Source organism: Saimiri boliviensis, chromosome 10 (genome assembly GCF_048565385.1).
Source record: "Saimiri boliviensis isolate mSaiBol1 chromosome 10, mSaiBol1.pri, whole genome shotgun sequence".
Classification (NCBI taxonomy): Eukaryota; Metazoa; Chordata; class Mammalia; order Primates; family Cebidae; genus Saimiri; species Saimiri boliviensis.
The window spans coordinates 18,335,011-18,348,240 of record NC_133458.1 but is presented as its reverse complement, the minus strand read 5'-3'; the positions used below and the strand labels follow the sequence as shown (position 1 = coordinate 18,348,240).

Genomic DNA, 13,230 nt, shown 5'->3' with positions numbered 1-13,230 from the left:
GATGTGATTTGTAACAAAATCTATAGAATTTGTCTTTGGGAACATTGTCTTTGGGAAGGATACAGTGTCCTTAGATAAGTTTTTCTTGAAGTGTGGTCCAAAGACTTACTTGTACCAGAATTACCAGAATGCTTGTTTAAAATGCAAATTAGAAGGTTCTAACTCAGATAACTGAATTGAAACCAGAGGTGAGAGTGCTCTTGAACCCCAAGGATCTGCATTTATAACAAGCGATTGTAATGCACACTGATATTTGAGAAAAAACACTGCTGATGCTGGATTGCTAACATCAAAGAGTAAAGCATTGATACTTACATAAATGATACATTCTTTTATCATTTCACAGGTTCCCAAAATAAAAGAAGATGATATCGAGATGAAGAAACGGAAGCGGAAAGACGAAGGGGAAAAGGAGAAGAAGCCAAGGAAAAAAGTACCCAAACAACTGGGGTACGTGAAATTAAACCTAAGAAGGGAACTTGTGTCACAATGTGACTGTCTATTTTAGAAAGATATACTTACCATTAACTAATTCAACTTACCTGAGTGTAATATAGTATGGTGCTGATAAATATTAATCACATATTTAATAGTATTTGTTAATAAGTAGAAGCCTTTGTCATCTTAGACTCTCAGTGTTTTACATTAAATTTATAGATTGGTTCATTAAGCATTTTGCTCATTACAACTTTTTACCAACAAGAACAAGTTTGAAAAGATATTATAAACATTAAAAAAACTTCTAATCTTTGGCACTAAAACTAAATTTAGATGCCTGGGGAATGGGGGTTGGCAGTAGCCTATATGTGAACAATTTATAGTTTTAATATTTAAATTTTTCATTGATTTTATTATTTTTTTTATTTTTTTGAGACAGTGTCTCACTCTGTTACCCAGGCTGGAGTGGTGCAGTCTTGGCTTACTGTAACATCCATCTCCTGGGTTCAAGTGATTCTCATGCCTCAACCTCCCAAGTAGCTGGGATTACAGGTATATGCCATCACACTTGGCTAATATTTGTATTTTTAGTAGAGACGGAGTTTCACCATGTTGGCCAGGCTGCTCTCAAACTCCTGACCTCAGGTAATCCGCCTGCCTCGGCCTCCCAAAGTGGTGGGATTACAGGCAAAAGGCACCATGCCCCACCAGAAATTTTCATTGATTTTATGTAGGTATTCTTCTTTTTTTTTTTTTCTGCCTTGAAACAGGGTCTTGCTGTGTCACACAGGCTGGAGTGCACTGGCACAATCATGGCTCAATGTAGCCTCCAATCTCTAGGGATCAAGGGATCCTCCTGCCTCAGCTACCTTAGTAACTGGGACTGTAGGCGTGTGCCACTATGCCTGGCTAATTTTTGTATTTCTGTATAGATGGTGTTTCACTGTGTTACCTAGACTGGTCTCAAACTCCTGGGCTCAAGTGATTCACCAGCCCCAGCCCCCCAAAGTGCTGGGATTACAGGCATGAGCCACTGCACACAGCCAGTATATAGTTATTATTAATGATATTGCTGCTAAAAATCAAATAGAATTTCTCAGAAGCCTTACATCAGAATAAAATATTCGTATAATGAAATCAAAAATTGCCAATTGCCTCGACTTCTCTGTGGCATTTTTCACAGAGCTAAGGGAAAGACACTTGTGAAAGGCTGAATTTTGTTTCTGTACTTAGCAGTGGATGTGCATCTGAATTTTGGGCTATCAGTATCCATAAGGTTTATATAGGGGGTATTTCTTCCCTCCTAAAACTTGGGGTTATAGTCATTAAGAAATTAGGAGAAAAAAATGTTTATATTACTAATGGTTGTCTTAAATTTTCGGTATTTACAAGTCAACTTCTTTGGGAATGTAGGTTATAAGTAATCCCTTTTATTGAATGTATTGTTTTTCAGCTATATAACTTATATCATTTATTCAGCAAATATTAGTACCCTGCTGTATCGCAGGCACTTGATGTAGGGTTTGGGTTGTATAACAGTAACTGAAACATGGGTCTGCCTTCAAGATGCTAATAACCTTTTAGGTTCTGTAGTGCACATTTGGAAGCATTTAAGCCACAGGATTTAGGTAAGATTTCTAGGAGGAAGTAATAGCTAAACTGAGTTGTTTCCTCATTTTTTTCACCATAATGGCCATTTACCTATTTGCCTTTCAAGGGAAGAAGATGATATTATAATAGGATAAATTAATAAGAAATTAAGAAAACTGCTGTGTTACCTGTCAAATGATTACTTTAATTCTGTGCCTACTTAGTTATATGACACTTTAACCTTTAAAATCACACATAGCTGGATCATTTTTTTCTTCACAGAGTTGTGGCTCTAAATTCACACAAGTGTGAAAAAAAGAAGAAACGTTATAAAGATTCTCTTTCTCTAGCTGCCATGATTAGAAAATTCCAGAAAGAGAAGGATGCGTTAAAGAAGGAGTCTAGCCCCAAAGTCCCAGTGACCTTGTCAACTTCCTCTCTGAATAAACCCCCTTGTGCCCCTGCAGCACTGGGGAATGATGTCCCGGACTTAAATCTGAGCAGCGCTGATCCAGACCTTCCCATTTTTGTTAGCACAAATGAACATGAGCTGTTTCAGGAAGCTGAAAATGCCCTAGAGATGCTAGATGATTTCGACTTCGACAGATTACTGGATGCTGCTTCTGATGGTAGCCCCCTGTCTGAGTCAGGGGGTGAAAATGGAACCACCACCCAGCCAACCTATACTTCTCAGGTTATGCCCAAAGTGGTACCTACACTCCCAGAGGGTCTACCTTTACTTCTTGAAAAACGTATCGAAGACCTCCGTGTAGTAAGTGTAATAATCCTCTTGTTTTTTATTTGCTGCACAAACATGAGAATTAATGCTTTTGTTTGTTTGTATTTTCCACATAACACTGATATAATTGCTTTGGTTTTATTAAAGATAAAAATAATAACCTACAATCCCAACATTTTTATAACTTATAACTTTTTATTTTCCATGTTTCCTTTTAGACCTTTTCTTTTTTTTTTTTTTTTTTTTGAGAGAAAGTCCTGCTCTGTCTCCCAGGCTGGAGTGCAGTGGTGTGCGTGGCTCACTGCAACCTCTGCCTCCTGGGTTTGAGCGATTCTCCTGCCTCAGCCTCCCAAGTAGCTGGGATTACAGGTGCGTACCACCTCACCCAGCTAATTTTTGTTTAGTAGAAATGGGCTTTTTGGTACGTTGGCTATGCTGGTCTTGAACTCCTGACCTCAGATGATCTGCCCACCTCAGCCTCCCAAAGTGCTGGAATTACAGGCGTGAGCCACCATGCCCCAGCCTAGACGTTTCTTTTTAGTAGAAAATAACTGGCTGGGTATGGTGGTACATGCATGTAATCTCAGCACTTGGGGGAGGACAAGGTGGGTGAACCACCTGAGGTCAAGAGTTTGAGAATAGCCTGGTCAATACAGTGAAACTCTGTCTCTACTAAAAATACAAAAAAAAATTAGGCAGGCATAGTGGCACATGCCTGTAATCCCAGCTGTTCAGGACGGTGAGGCAGGAGAATTGACTTTTTTTCTTCCTCTTAGAGATTACCAGTTCTACTCAGTTTTTGTTGTTATTCACTATGTCTAAGGGTTTTTTTCCTCAATATATAGCGTGTTGCCTCCAGCCACACATTTCAGCTGGAGCGTTGCCTATTCTGATCAGCAATCCTCATGGAATGCAGTTAACTCTATTAATAATTATAATCTCAGTGACTCCTTAAGGACAGAGTCATAGAGTCTGTCTTCTTGGAATCGAGTTAGATATGGTACCAGATTCTTCTGTCTGCTCATGGAAGTCTACAACTTAAATGTAGTCTGCAACTTCAGTAATAAGTCTGCAATTTCAACATAGTAATAATACTGTAGATTAAAAAAAAAAAAAAAAAGGTCTTGCTGTGTCACCAGGCTGGAGTGCAGTGGCATGATCTTGGCTCACTGCAACCTCTGCCTCCTGGGTTCAAGTGATTTGGGACTACAGGCACATGCTGCCACACCCAGCTAATTTTTGTATTTTTAGTAGAGACAAGGTTTCACCATGTTGGCCAGGTTGGTCTCGATCTCTTGACTGCGTGATCTGCCCACCTTGGCCTCCCAAAGTGCCCACCTTGGCCTCCCAAAGTGCTGAAATTACAGGCATGAGCCACTGTGCCCAGCCTACACTATTTTTTGATACATTTAAGATGTACATATTTTCAGGGTACATGTCATAATTTGATACATTCATATGATCAAATCATGGTAATTGGGATATCACCTTCAATATTTATCTTTATGCTAGGAACATTTGAATTATTCTAGCTATTTTAAATATGCAATCAATTATTGTTAACTATAGCTACCCTACTGTGACCTATACTATTTTGAAATATCTTTTCTGTTTAGTTCTGAAGACTCTTAACCTTAATTGGAATTTATCTTTGTGTTTTTTTTCATATTCTTAGGATCACAACTTTTACAGATTTTTTAAATGTTTATGTTAGGTCAGGCGTGGTGGCTCACGTCTATAATCCCAGCACTTTGGGAGGCCGAGGAGGGTGGATCACAAGGTCAAGAGATCGAGACCATCCTGGTCAACATGGTGAAACCCCGTCTCTACTAAAAACACAAAAATTAGCTGGGCATGGTGGCGCATGCCTTTAATCCCATCTACTTGGGAGGCTGAGGCAGGAGAATTGCTTGAACCCAGGAGGCAGAGGTTGCAGTGAGCCGAGATCACGCCATTGCACTCCAGCCTGGGTAACAAGAGCGAAACTCCGTCTCAAAAAAGAGAAAAAAAAAAAATCTATGTTAGGTCTTAAAAAAGATATCTGTATTCTAATCCTTGGAATCTGTGAATGTTATTTTGTATGGCAGAAGAGATGGGGTTATTATCCTAGATTAGCCTGTGGCCCATAAATGCAATCATTTGTTTGCTTACAAGAGGGGGAGGCAGAAAGAGGTGTTAAACACACAGAGGAAATGTGAAGGGAGAGCCTAGAGAGATTTGAAGATGGTGGCCTTGGAGGTTGTAGTGCTGCAGCTGTGATCAAAAAATGCTGGCAGACACCAGAAGGTGAAAGAGGCAAGGAACTAGGTCTTCCCCAGAGCCTCTGGAAGGACCATGGCCCCACTGACACCTTGATTTCAGCCCATGATACTGACTTTGGACTTGTGACTGAGGATGGATACATTTGTCTTGTTTCAAGCCACTATGTTTGTGATAGTTCGTTATAATAGCTGTAGGAAACTTACACAATACCCAGCTGAATTTGAATCTCTCAAGTGCCTTTGCCTGTTGATCACAACTCATTTGGTGTTCTACTGATAGGAGCTTCTTTTATTCTTCCATTAGATATTTATCTCTCTTTTTAAAAAATTTTCCTAATGAAGTTTATTATAGATATTTATCTCAAATTAATTATTTATTGCAGCAGGGCACAGTGGCACATACCTATAATCCCAGCTACTTGGAAGGCTGTAATGTGGGAGTATTGCTTGGGCCCAGAAGTCTGATACCAGCCTGGGCAACATAGTGAGGCCCTATCTCAGAAAAAAAAAATCATTGAACATATGTTCTAAGAATAAAAAACAGAAAAAAAATAGAGTAATGACCTATTTTGAGTTATGATTGTCTTTCTTATGTTTCTCTAGGCTGCCAAACTTTTTGATGAAGAAGGAAGGAAAAAATTCTTTACACAGGATATGAATAATATTCTTCTGGAGTAAGTAATTTTCTTAAAAACAAAACAAAAAAACCTTAAGAATGATTCATTCAGCTAGGCACGGTGGCTCATGCCTATAATCCCAGCACTTTGGGAGGCTGAGGCAGGTGGATCATGAAGTAAAGAGATCAGGATCATCCTGGCCAACATGATGAAACCTCGTCTCTACTAAAAACACAAAAAATTAGCTGGGCATGGTGGTGCACGCCTGTAGTACCAGCTACTCTGGAGGTTGAGGCAGGATAATTGCTTGAACCCCAGTTAGCCAAGATCACACCACTGCACAACAGTCTGGCAACAGAGCAAGACTTCATCTCAAAAAAAAAAAAAAAAAAAGAGAAAGAACAATTCATTCAAAAATGTAATAGGCCTTTGAGATGCTGAGGGGCTGGTAAGTCCCAGGCATTAGTTCTTCCCTTTAAGCCCTACAGCATGTATGATTCACATTTATTTCTCAGCAAAATTATGCTTCTGCATATTTTGTTTTCCTGGACCACTTAGGATAATCAAAGCTTCCAGTAATAACTGCCAGAGCAAGTGACCACTGTACAAGTTGGATATTAAGCTAGACTTAAGTATATACTTCATATAATCTTATATGAAAGTGTCTTTCTGGGAAATGTTAGAGCATTTATATACAGATTTGGCATGATTTTCCATCTACTTTTATTACTTACACTTGAGAACAGCAATTCCATTGATATCTAGTGAGGTTATTTATAATTTGTACAAACTTTTATAGTCAAATGGAAAGTACAGTTTTATAAAGAAATTATGAGGAGACATCAGTTAGAATAAGAAGGTGACGGTGGATATATAGTATAGATTGTATTTAAATTAGCAAATTTTGTATTTAACTTAGCAATAATTTTGTACTCAGAGTTTGATACTAACGAAGCTGTAGGTCCTAAGATTGTGGTCAAATAAGATGAACTTGTAAACCTTGTCTTTGACTTAGATCTTAACTATTGTTTACGGGAATCAGGTATATAATTGGATGCAGAACTGGGCAAAAAAGCAAGCATGGGGAAAATAGCAAATTTTAGCCCTCTCTGGTGAAAATAATGTATGCTTATTCTTGGTGGTTTAGTAGCATCATATATTACATAAAGACATAGGCAAGGCCAGGCATGGTGGCTCATACCTGTAATCCCAACACTCTGGGGAGGCCTAGATGGGGGAGGATCAGTTGAGCTGAGAAATTTGAGACCAGCCTGGGGACCATAGTGAAACTCCATCCCTATAAAATATAAAGAAAAATTGGCCAGGTTTGGTGGTGCACACCTGTCATCCCAGCTACTCGGGGGGCTGAGTTAGGAGGACATTAAGCCCGGGAGATTGAGGCTGTAATGAGCTGTGTTCACGGCACTGCACCCCAGCCTGGGTGATAGAGTGAGACCTTGTCTCCAAAAAAAAAAAAAAAAGAGAGAAAGAGAAAGGGAAAAGGAAAGTAGTATTTATAATACTATGATTCCCATCTTTTAAATACTTAATGGAGATAGTTTCTCATGAGATGTGAAGAAGGGCTGATTAACTGCTTCTGATAATGCTTGTAATGTATTACAGTCTCTTATTATAGACTCAGAAAACATATAACTTAGTCTGCTGCTAGTATGGTGGCAGAGTTTCTCATTTCTGTTCTTCGTTATTTTAACCAGGAATTTTCAGGTGGAGTCTTTCTGCCTGGCAGCCAGGCAAGTGCTTCCTGTCTACACCACCTCCTTTTACCTAGCTCCCTTTAAAACCCTGGACTCAATGAACAGTGCAGCCATTACTTGTTACAGTTGTCCCAGATTCCTTAGTCAGGGATCTGACCAACTTTTCTTTTTCTTTCCACCTGAGAATCCAAAGTGTGATCAGGTCCTTCTCTTGTGACTGAGTCTGTTGTTTTTTATTTTACTCTTCTGTGAAAGGGAACAACTATTTCTCCCCCAGGAGAGTCAAAAGACCATCCTTGGGACATATCATCTCAGATAAGCAGAATATCACTATTCCATTAACTGGCTTCCCTATTTATTCCTCTCATGTCTGTCTTAAAGCGAATCTTCTTATTTTTTGGAGCCCATCTACTTTTATTTTACAAAGGATACGCCTCCAGTTTCATAAGCGCTAGTGTTCTGAGTTCAGTTTTTTCCTTTTAGTCAATTTCTTATTCCCTCAGCCTCTTTTTTTACTTCCCTAAACAAACATGTCTCATTTTCTGTATTGAGTTGCCCTTCTAAGAGAATATGGAACATGATTATTTAGAGTAGGAACTCCCATATGGCTTCCCAAGGAAGCCATTGCTTTCTTATACTAGGGAAGAAATACATCAATTTGTTGGAATTGGGACCCCCCACACACAAGCTTTTTTTTTTGCCTGATTGAATTTGACCTGCTGCCTTGATTTCCTTGCCTACTGCCTAAAACAGACATTGCTCATAAATTTTCTTCTTTTTTCTTTTTTTGACACAGGGTGTCACTCTGTTGCCCAGACTGGAGTAGTGATGTGATCATGGCTCACTGCAGTCTTGACCTGCCAGGCAATTGCCAGTGGGCCGAGGGGTAGTATACTATGTCTTGGAGGAAGGGAGCTTTTGGTTAATTACAGATTTATTGTGCTTTACCTGAAAACATAAGAGTTTTCCCCTGTCACCCCAAAAATATTTCCAGCTTGTTCATGGTTATAGAAGTTCTACTGTTAAACTAGACTGACAGAATATTTTCTATAGCATTACTATTTTTTGGTATGGAGCTGGGCACAGTGGCTCACACCTGTATTCCCAGCTCTTTGGGAGGCCAAGATCACCTGAGGTCAGGAGTTTGAGACCAGTCTGGCCAACATAGTGAAACCCTATATCTACTGAAACTCCAAAAAAATTAGCCAGGCATTGTGGCAGGCACCTATAACTCTGGCTACCTGGGAGGCTGAGGCAGGAGAATCACTTGAACCCCAGGGGGCAGAGGTTGGCAGTGACCCGAGACTATGCTTTTGCACTGCAGCCTGGGCCACAAGAATGAAAATCCATCTCAAAATAAATAAATAAATAAACTAATAAACTATTGCTATGGGTTGTTTTGTTTTGTTTTGTTTTGTTTTCCCCTGTAAAGAATACTGTTTAGGAAATCATGGAAAGATAAAATGAGAACAAGAACTGCCTTTGCCTTCTTGTCGGTATGATGCCACCTAAAATAAATTCTGTACTGTTCATTGTTGTTAATTTTTTTGGCCAGCATTGAGTTACAGCTACAAGAACTAGGCCCTGTCATTCGCAGTGGTGTCTACTCCCACCTTGAAGCTTTTGTGCCATGCAATAAAGAAACACTAGTAAAACGTCTGAAGAAGTTACATCTCAATGTCCAGGTAAGAGGAAGAGCAATAATATCTGCATCTTGAGTTTCATAACCTGTAAAGATACTTGTTTCTATTTGGGGCCTTTGCACATTAATTGATTTATAGTCATATTGTATGTATTTAATAATAATAGGAGGTTATTAAAAGTATGTTAGATCCCCTGAAAAATAATTGGTCTTCAACAATTGATAAGTTCAGAGGAAAAATGTTTTCTAAAGCATAGATCGTTGGATGTAAATTAATACAGTAGGTATGATCTGATAAACAGTTTTTTTTAAATATAGGTACTCACCTTTTTTTTTTTTTTTTTCTCTCTTTTGATATAGGGTCTTGTTCTTGCCCAGGCCAGAGTGCAGTGGTGTAAACATGGCTCTCATTGCAGCCTCAACCTCCTGGGCTCAAGCATCCTCCCACCTCAGCCTCCCAACTAGCTGGGACTACAGGCTGACATCACCATGCATGCCATTTTTAAATTTTTTGTCTGTAGAGACAGGTTCCTGCTATGTTGCCCAGGCTGATCTTGAACCCCTGGCAAGTTTGAAGTTACTTAACATCCCTTTGGCTATGGAAGAAAGATGTCTTATCCTTGCTCTTCTTTATATGGTTTTATCACATATATTTGTATCCCTAAACATTATATTTAATTTTGCATATTTATGAGCTTCATATATATAAATATATGTTTGCAGCTTTTAAGGCTCAATATTGTGCACCTCAGATTTATCTTATGTGTACATGTAGTAGAAATACATTCTTTTTTTTTTTGAGACTGAGTCTCGCTCTTAGCACCCAGGCTAGAGTGCAGTGGTGAGATCTTGGCTCACTATGACCACTGTCTCCCAGGATCAAGCAATTCTCCCATCTCAGCCTCCCAAGCAGCTGGGTTTACAGGCACCTACAATCATGCCCAATGAATTTTTGTATTTCAGCAGAGACAGTGTTGCACCATGTTGGCCAGGCTGGTCTTTAACCTTTGACCTCAGGTGGTCTGCCCACCTTGGCCTTACAAAGTGCTAGGATTACAACATGAGCCACTGTGCCTGGTCAGAAATATATTCATTTTTACTGCTGTGTATACAGTGTTCCATTGTGTGAATATATCCCCATTAATTTGTCCATTTTATTTTACTATTTGTGGATATTTGGGTTGTTTCCAGGCAGATAGTCTAATAAGCTACATAATTCTTTAAAAGTAATCATCTAGGAACCAGGATTCTGGATGTTTACTTTTTTGCGGGGAGGGGACAGAGTTTGGCTCTGGTTGCCCAGGGTGGAGTGCAATGGTACTATCTTAGCTCACCACAGCCTCTGTCCCCCTAGTTCAAGCAATTGTCCTGCCTCAGCTTCCCAAGTAGCTAGGATTACAGGCATGCACCATCACGTCTGGCTAATTTTGTATTTTAGTATAGACGACGTTTCTCCATGTTGGTCAGGTTGGTCTCAAACTCCTGACCTCAGGTGATCAGCCCACGGTGGCCTCCCAAAATGCTGGGATTATAGGCATGAGCCACTGCACCCGACTGGATGTTCACATTTTAAACATAGGATTTTATGTCATATGTGCTATAATATTTACTTACTGGTGTTCATGGAATAGGTTAATATGCTTATTTGTAATATTTGTGTTTAAAAAATATATATATATATATATATTTTTTTTTTGAGATGGAGTCTTTGTCGCGCAGTCTGGAGTGCAGTGGTGCAATCTTGGCTCAGTGCAACCTCCACCTCCCGGGTTCAAGCAGTTCTCCTCCCTCAGCCTCCTGAGTAGCTGAGATTACAGGCATGTGCCACCATGCCCAGCTAATTTTTGTATTTTTAGCAGAGACAGAGTTTCACCACGTTGGTCAGGCTGGTCTCAAACTCCCGACCTCATGATCTGCCCACCTCAGCCTTCCAAAGTACTGGGATTATAGGCGTGAGCCTCCGTGCCTGGCTAAAAATCTTTTCTTCACCAAAAATCACATTTAAAGAACAGTTGTTTTGGCTGGGTGGTTCGTGCCTGTAATCCTAGCACTTGGGGAGGCTGTGGCAGGTGGATCACTTGAGGCCAGGAGTTCAAGACCAGCCTGACCAACATGGCAAAACCCTGTCTCTATTAAAAATATAAAAATTAGGCCGGGCGCGGTGGCTCAAGCCTGTAATCCCAGCACTTTGGGAGGCCGAGGCGGGTGGATCACGAGGTCGAGAGATTGAGACCATCCTGGTCAACGTGGTGAAACCCCGTCTCTACTAAAAATACAAAAAATTAGCTGGGCATGGTGGCGCGTTCCTGTAGTCCCAGCTACTCAGGAGGCTGAGGCAGGAGAATTGCTTGAACCCAGGAGGCGGAGGTTGTGGTGAGCCGAGATCGCGCCATTGCACTCCAGCCTGGGTAACAAGAGCGACACTCTGTCTCAAAAAAAAAAAAAAAAAAAAATATATATATATATATATATATATATATATATGTGTGTATATATAAAAATTAGGCCGGGCGCGGTGGCTCACACCTGTAATCCCAGCACTTTGGGAGGCCGAGACGGGTGGATCACGAGGTCAAGAGATCGAGACCATCTTGGTCAACATGGTGAAACCCCGTCTCTACTAAAAATACAAAAATTAGCTGGGCATGGTGGTGCACGCCTGTAGTCCCAGCTACTCGGGAGGCTGAGGCAGGAGAATTGCTTGAACCCAGGAGATGGAGGTTGCGGTGAGCTAAGATTGCACCATTGCACTCCAGCCTGGGTAACAAGAGCAAAACTCCGTCTCAAAAAGAAAAAAAGATATGTATATATATATAAATAAATTAGTTGGGTGTGATGGCATGCACCTGTGGTCCTAGCTACTTGGGTGGCTGAGGCACAATAATTGTTTGAATCCAGAAGGTGGAGGTTCCAGTGAGCCAAGATGGTTCTACTGCACTCCTGCCTGGGTGACAGAGCGAGGCTGTCTCCAAAAAAAAAATTGTTTCAGTGAAGAAAAGTAAAGTCTTATAATATTTCATCACCTATGATGGTGATAAAAGTATGTTTCAAGTAGTTACATATATATACGGTTGCTAGCAAGGCAAAAGTAATAAATTAGTTAATTAAAACTGTCAGGTACAAACTTACTTTCTTTCCTTTTGGCCTTGAAAATACACATGATTAACAGTTTTCAGGTTCCTCTTTTACTTTGGCCTTGACCTTGCATTACCTGCAGCGTAAGTCAAAATGATTAACCATAACTGAGAGAACAGGATTCCAACATCCGGTTGGTAGTCACCCAAACCAAACACATGTGTTCGTGTTCCAGAGCATTGTGTCTTCTTAGGGTACTGGTTTCCCATCATAATGGAGATTAACTAGTGGTAGTCTGTACAATGTAGATTTTGTTTTCTATTTAATTGTCTGTATTAAAGTGTCCATGGGGCATTTTAAAGAGTGTAAAGGAACACTAATTAATAATTATGCTGGGGACCAGGCGCGGTGGCTCAAGCCTGTAATCCCAGCGCTTCGGGAGGCCGAGGCGGGTGGATCACGAGGTCAAGAGATCGAGACCATCCTGGTCAACATGGTGAAACCATGTCTCTACTAAAAATACAAAAAATTAGCTGGGCACGGTGGCACGTGCCTGTGATCCCAGCTACTCAGGAGGCTGAGGCAGGAGAATTGCCTGAACCCTGGAGGCGGAGGTTGCGGTGAGCTGAGATCGCGCCATTGCACTCCAGCCTGGGTAACAAGAGCAAAACTCCGTCTCAAAAAAAAAAAAAAAATAATAATAATAATAATAATAATGCTGGACAATAGGCAAAAACTGGGACTCTTCTTGACTAACTGGGAAATGTCATTCTAATTTTGTATCCAGTGTGTATTACGAAAAGTCAGTGCTGTAGAAGAAATGTGCATATTTAGGTGTGCTAATACTTCAAATCTATAATTGCTATCTAAAACATAAATTTCATCTTTCAAGGACCTCACAAAATTTTGTAAATATGTCTGATAAAAACTTTTATACGCTTTTCAGGATGATCGTTTACGAGAACCTCTGCAAAAACTGAAACTGGCTGTTAGCAATGTCATGCCTGAACAGCTATTTAAATACCAGGAGGACTGCCAGGCTCGTAGTCAAGCTAAGTGTGCCAAGTATGTATCTATTCTATTTGGACTGGCTTTTGCATTTGAGAAGTACTTTTATTTATTTATTTTTATTTATTTATTTGTTTTGATGTGG

At 40.1% G+C, this 13,230-nt stretch overlaps 1 protein-coding gene across 8 annotated transcripts in view; it reads left to right on the top strand.

The window, feature by feature from the left end:
• UBN2 (ubinuclein 2) overlaps window positions 1-13,230 on the top strand; it is a 104,215-nt gene that overhangs the window by 31,205 nt on the left and 59,780 nt on the right. For all 8 annotated transcript variants that reach the window (XR_012512016.1, XM_074379014.1, XM_074379013.1 and 5 more), the window contains 5 exons: window positions 347-450; window positions 2,311-2,800; window positions 5,632-5,702; window positions 8,916-9,045; window positions 13,024-13,142. Coding sequence is in view for 7 of the 8 variants with exons in the window: in XM_074379014.1 (XP_074235115.1) it covers window positions 347-450; window positions 2,311-2,800; window positions 5,632-5,702; window positions 8,916-9,045; window positions 13,024-13,142 (914 nt within the window). In the remaining variant the exon portion in view is untranslated. The remainder of the gene's footprint in view (window positions 1-346; window positions 451-2,310; window positions 2,801-5,631; window positions 5,703-8,915; window positions 9,046-13,023; window positions 13,143-13,230) is intronic.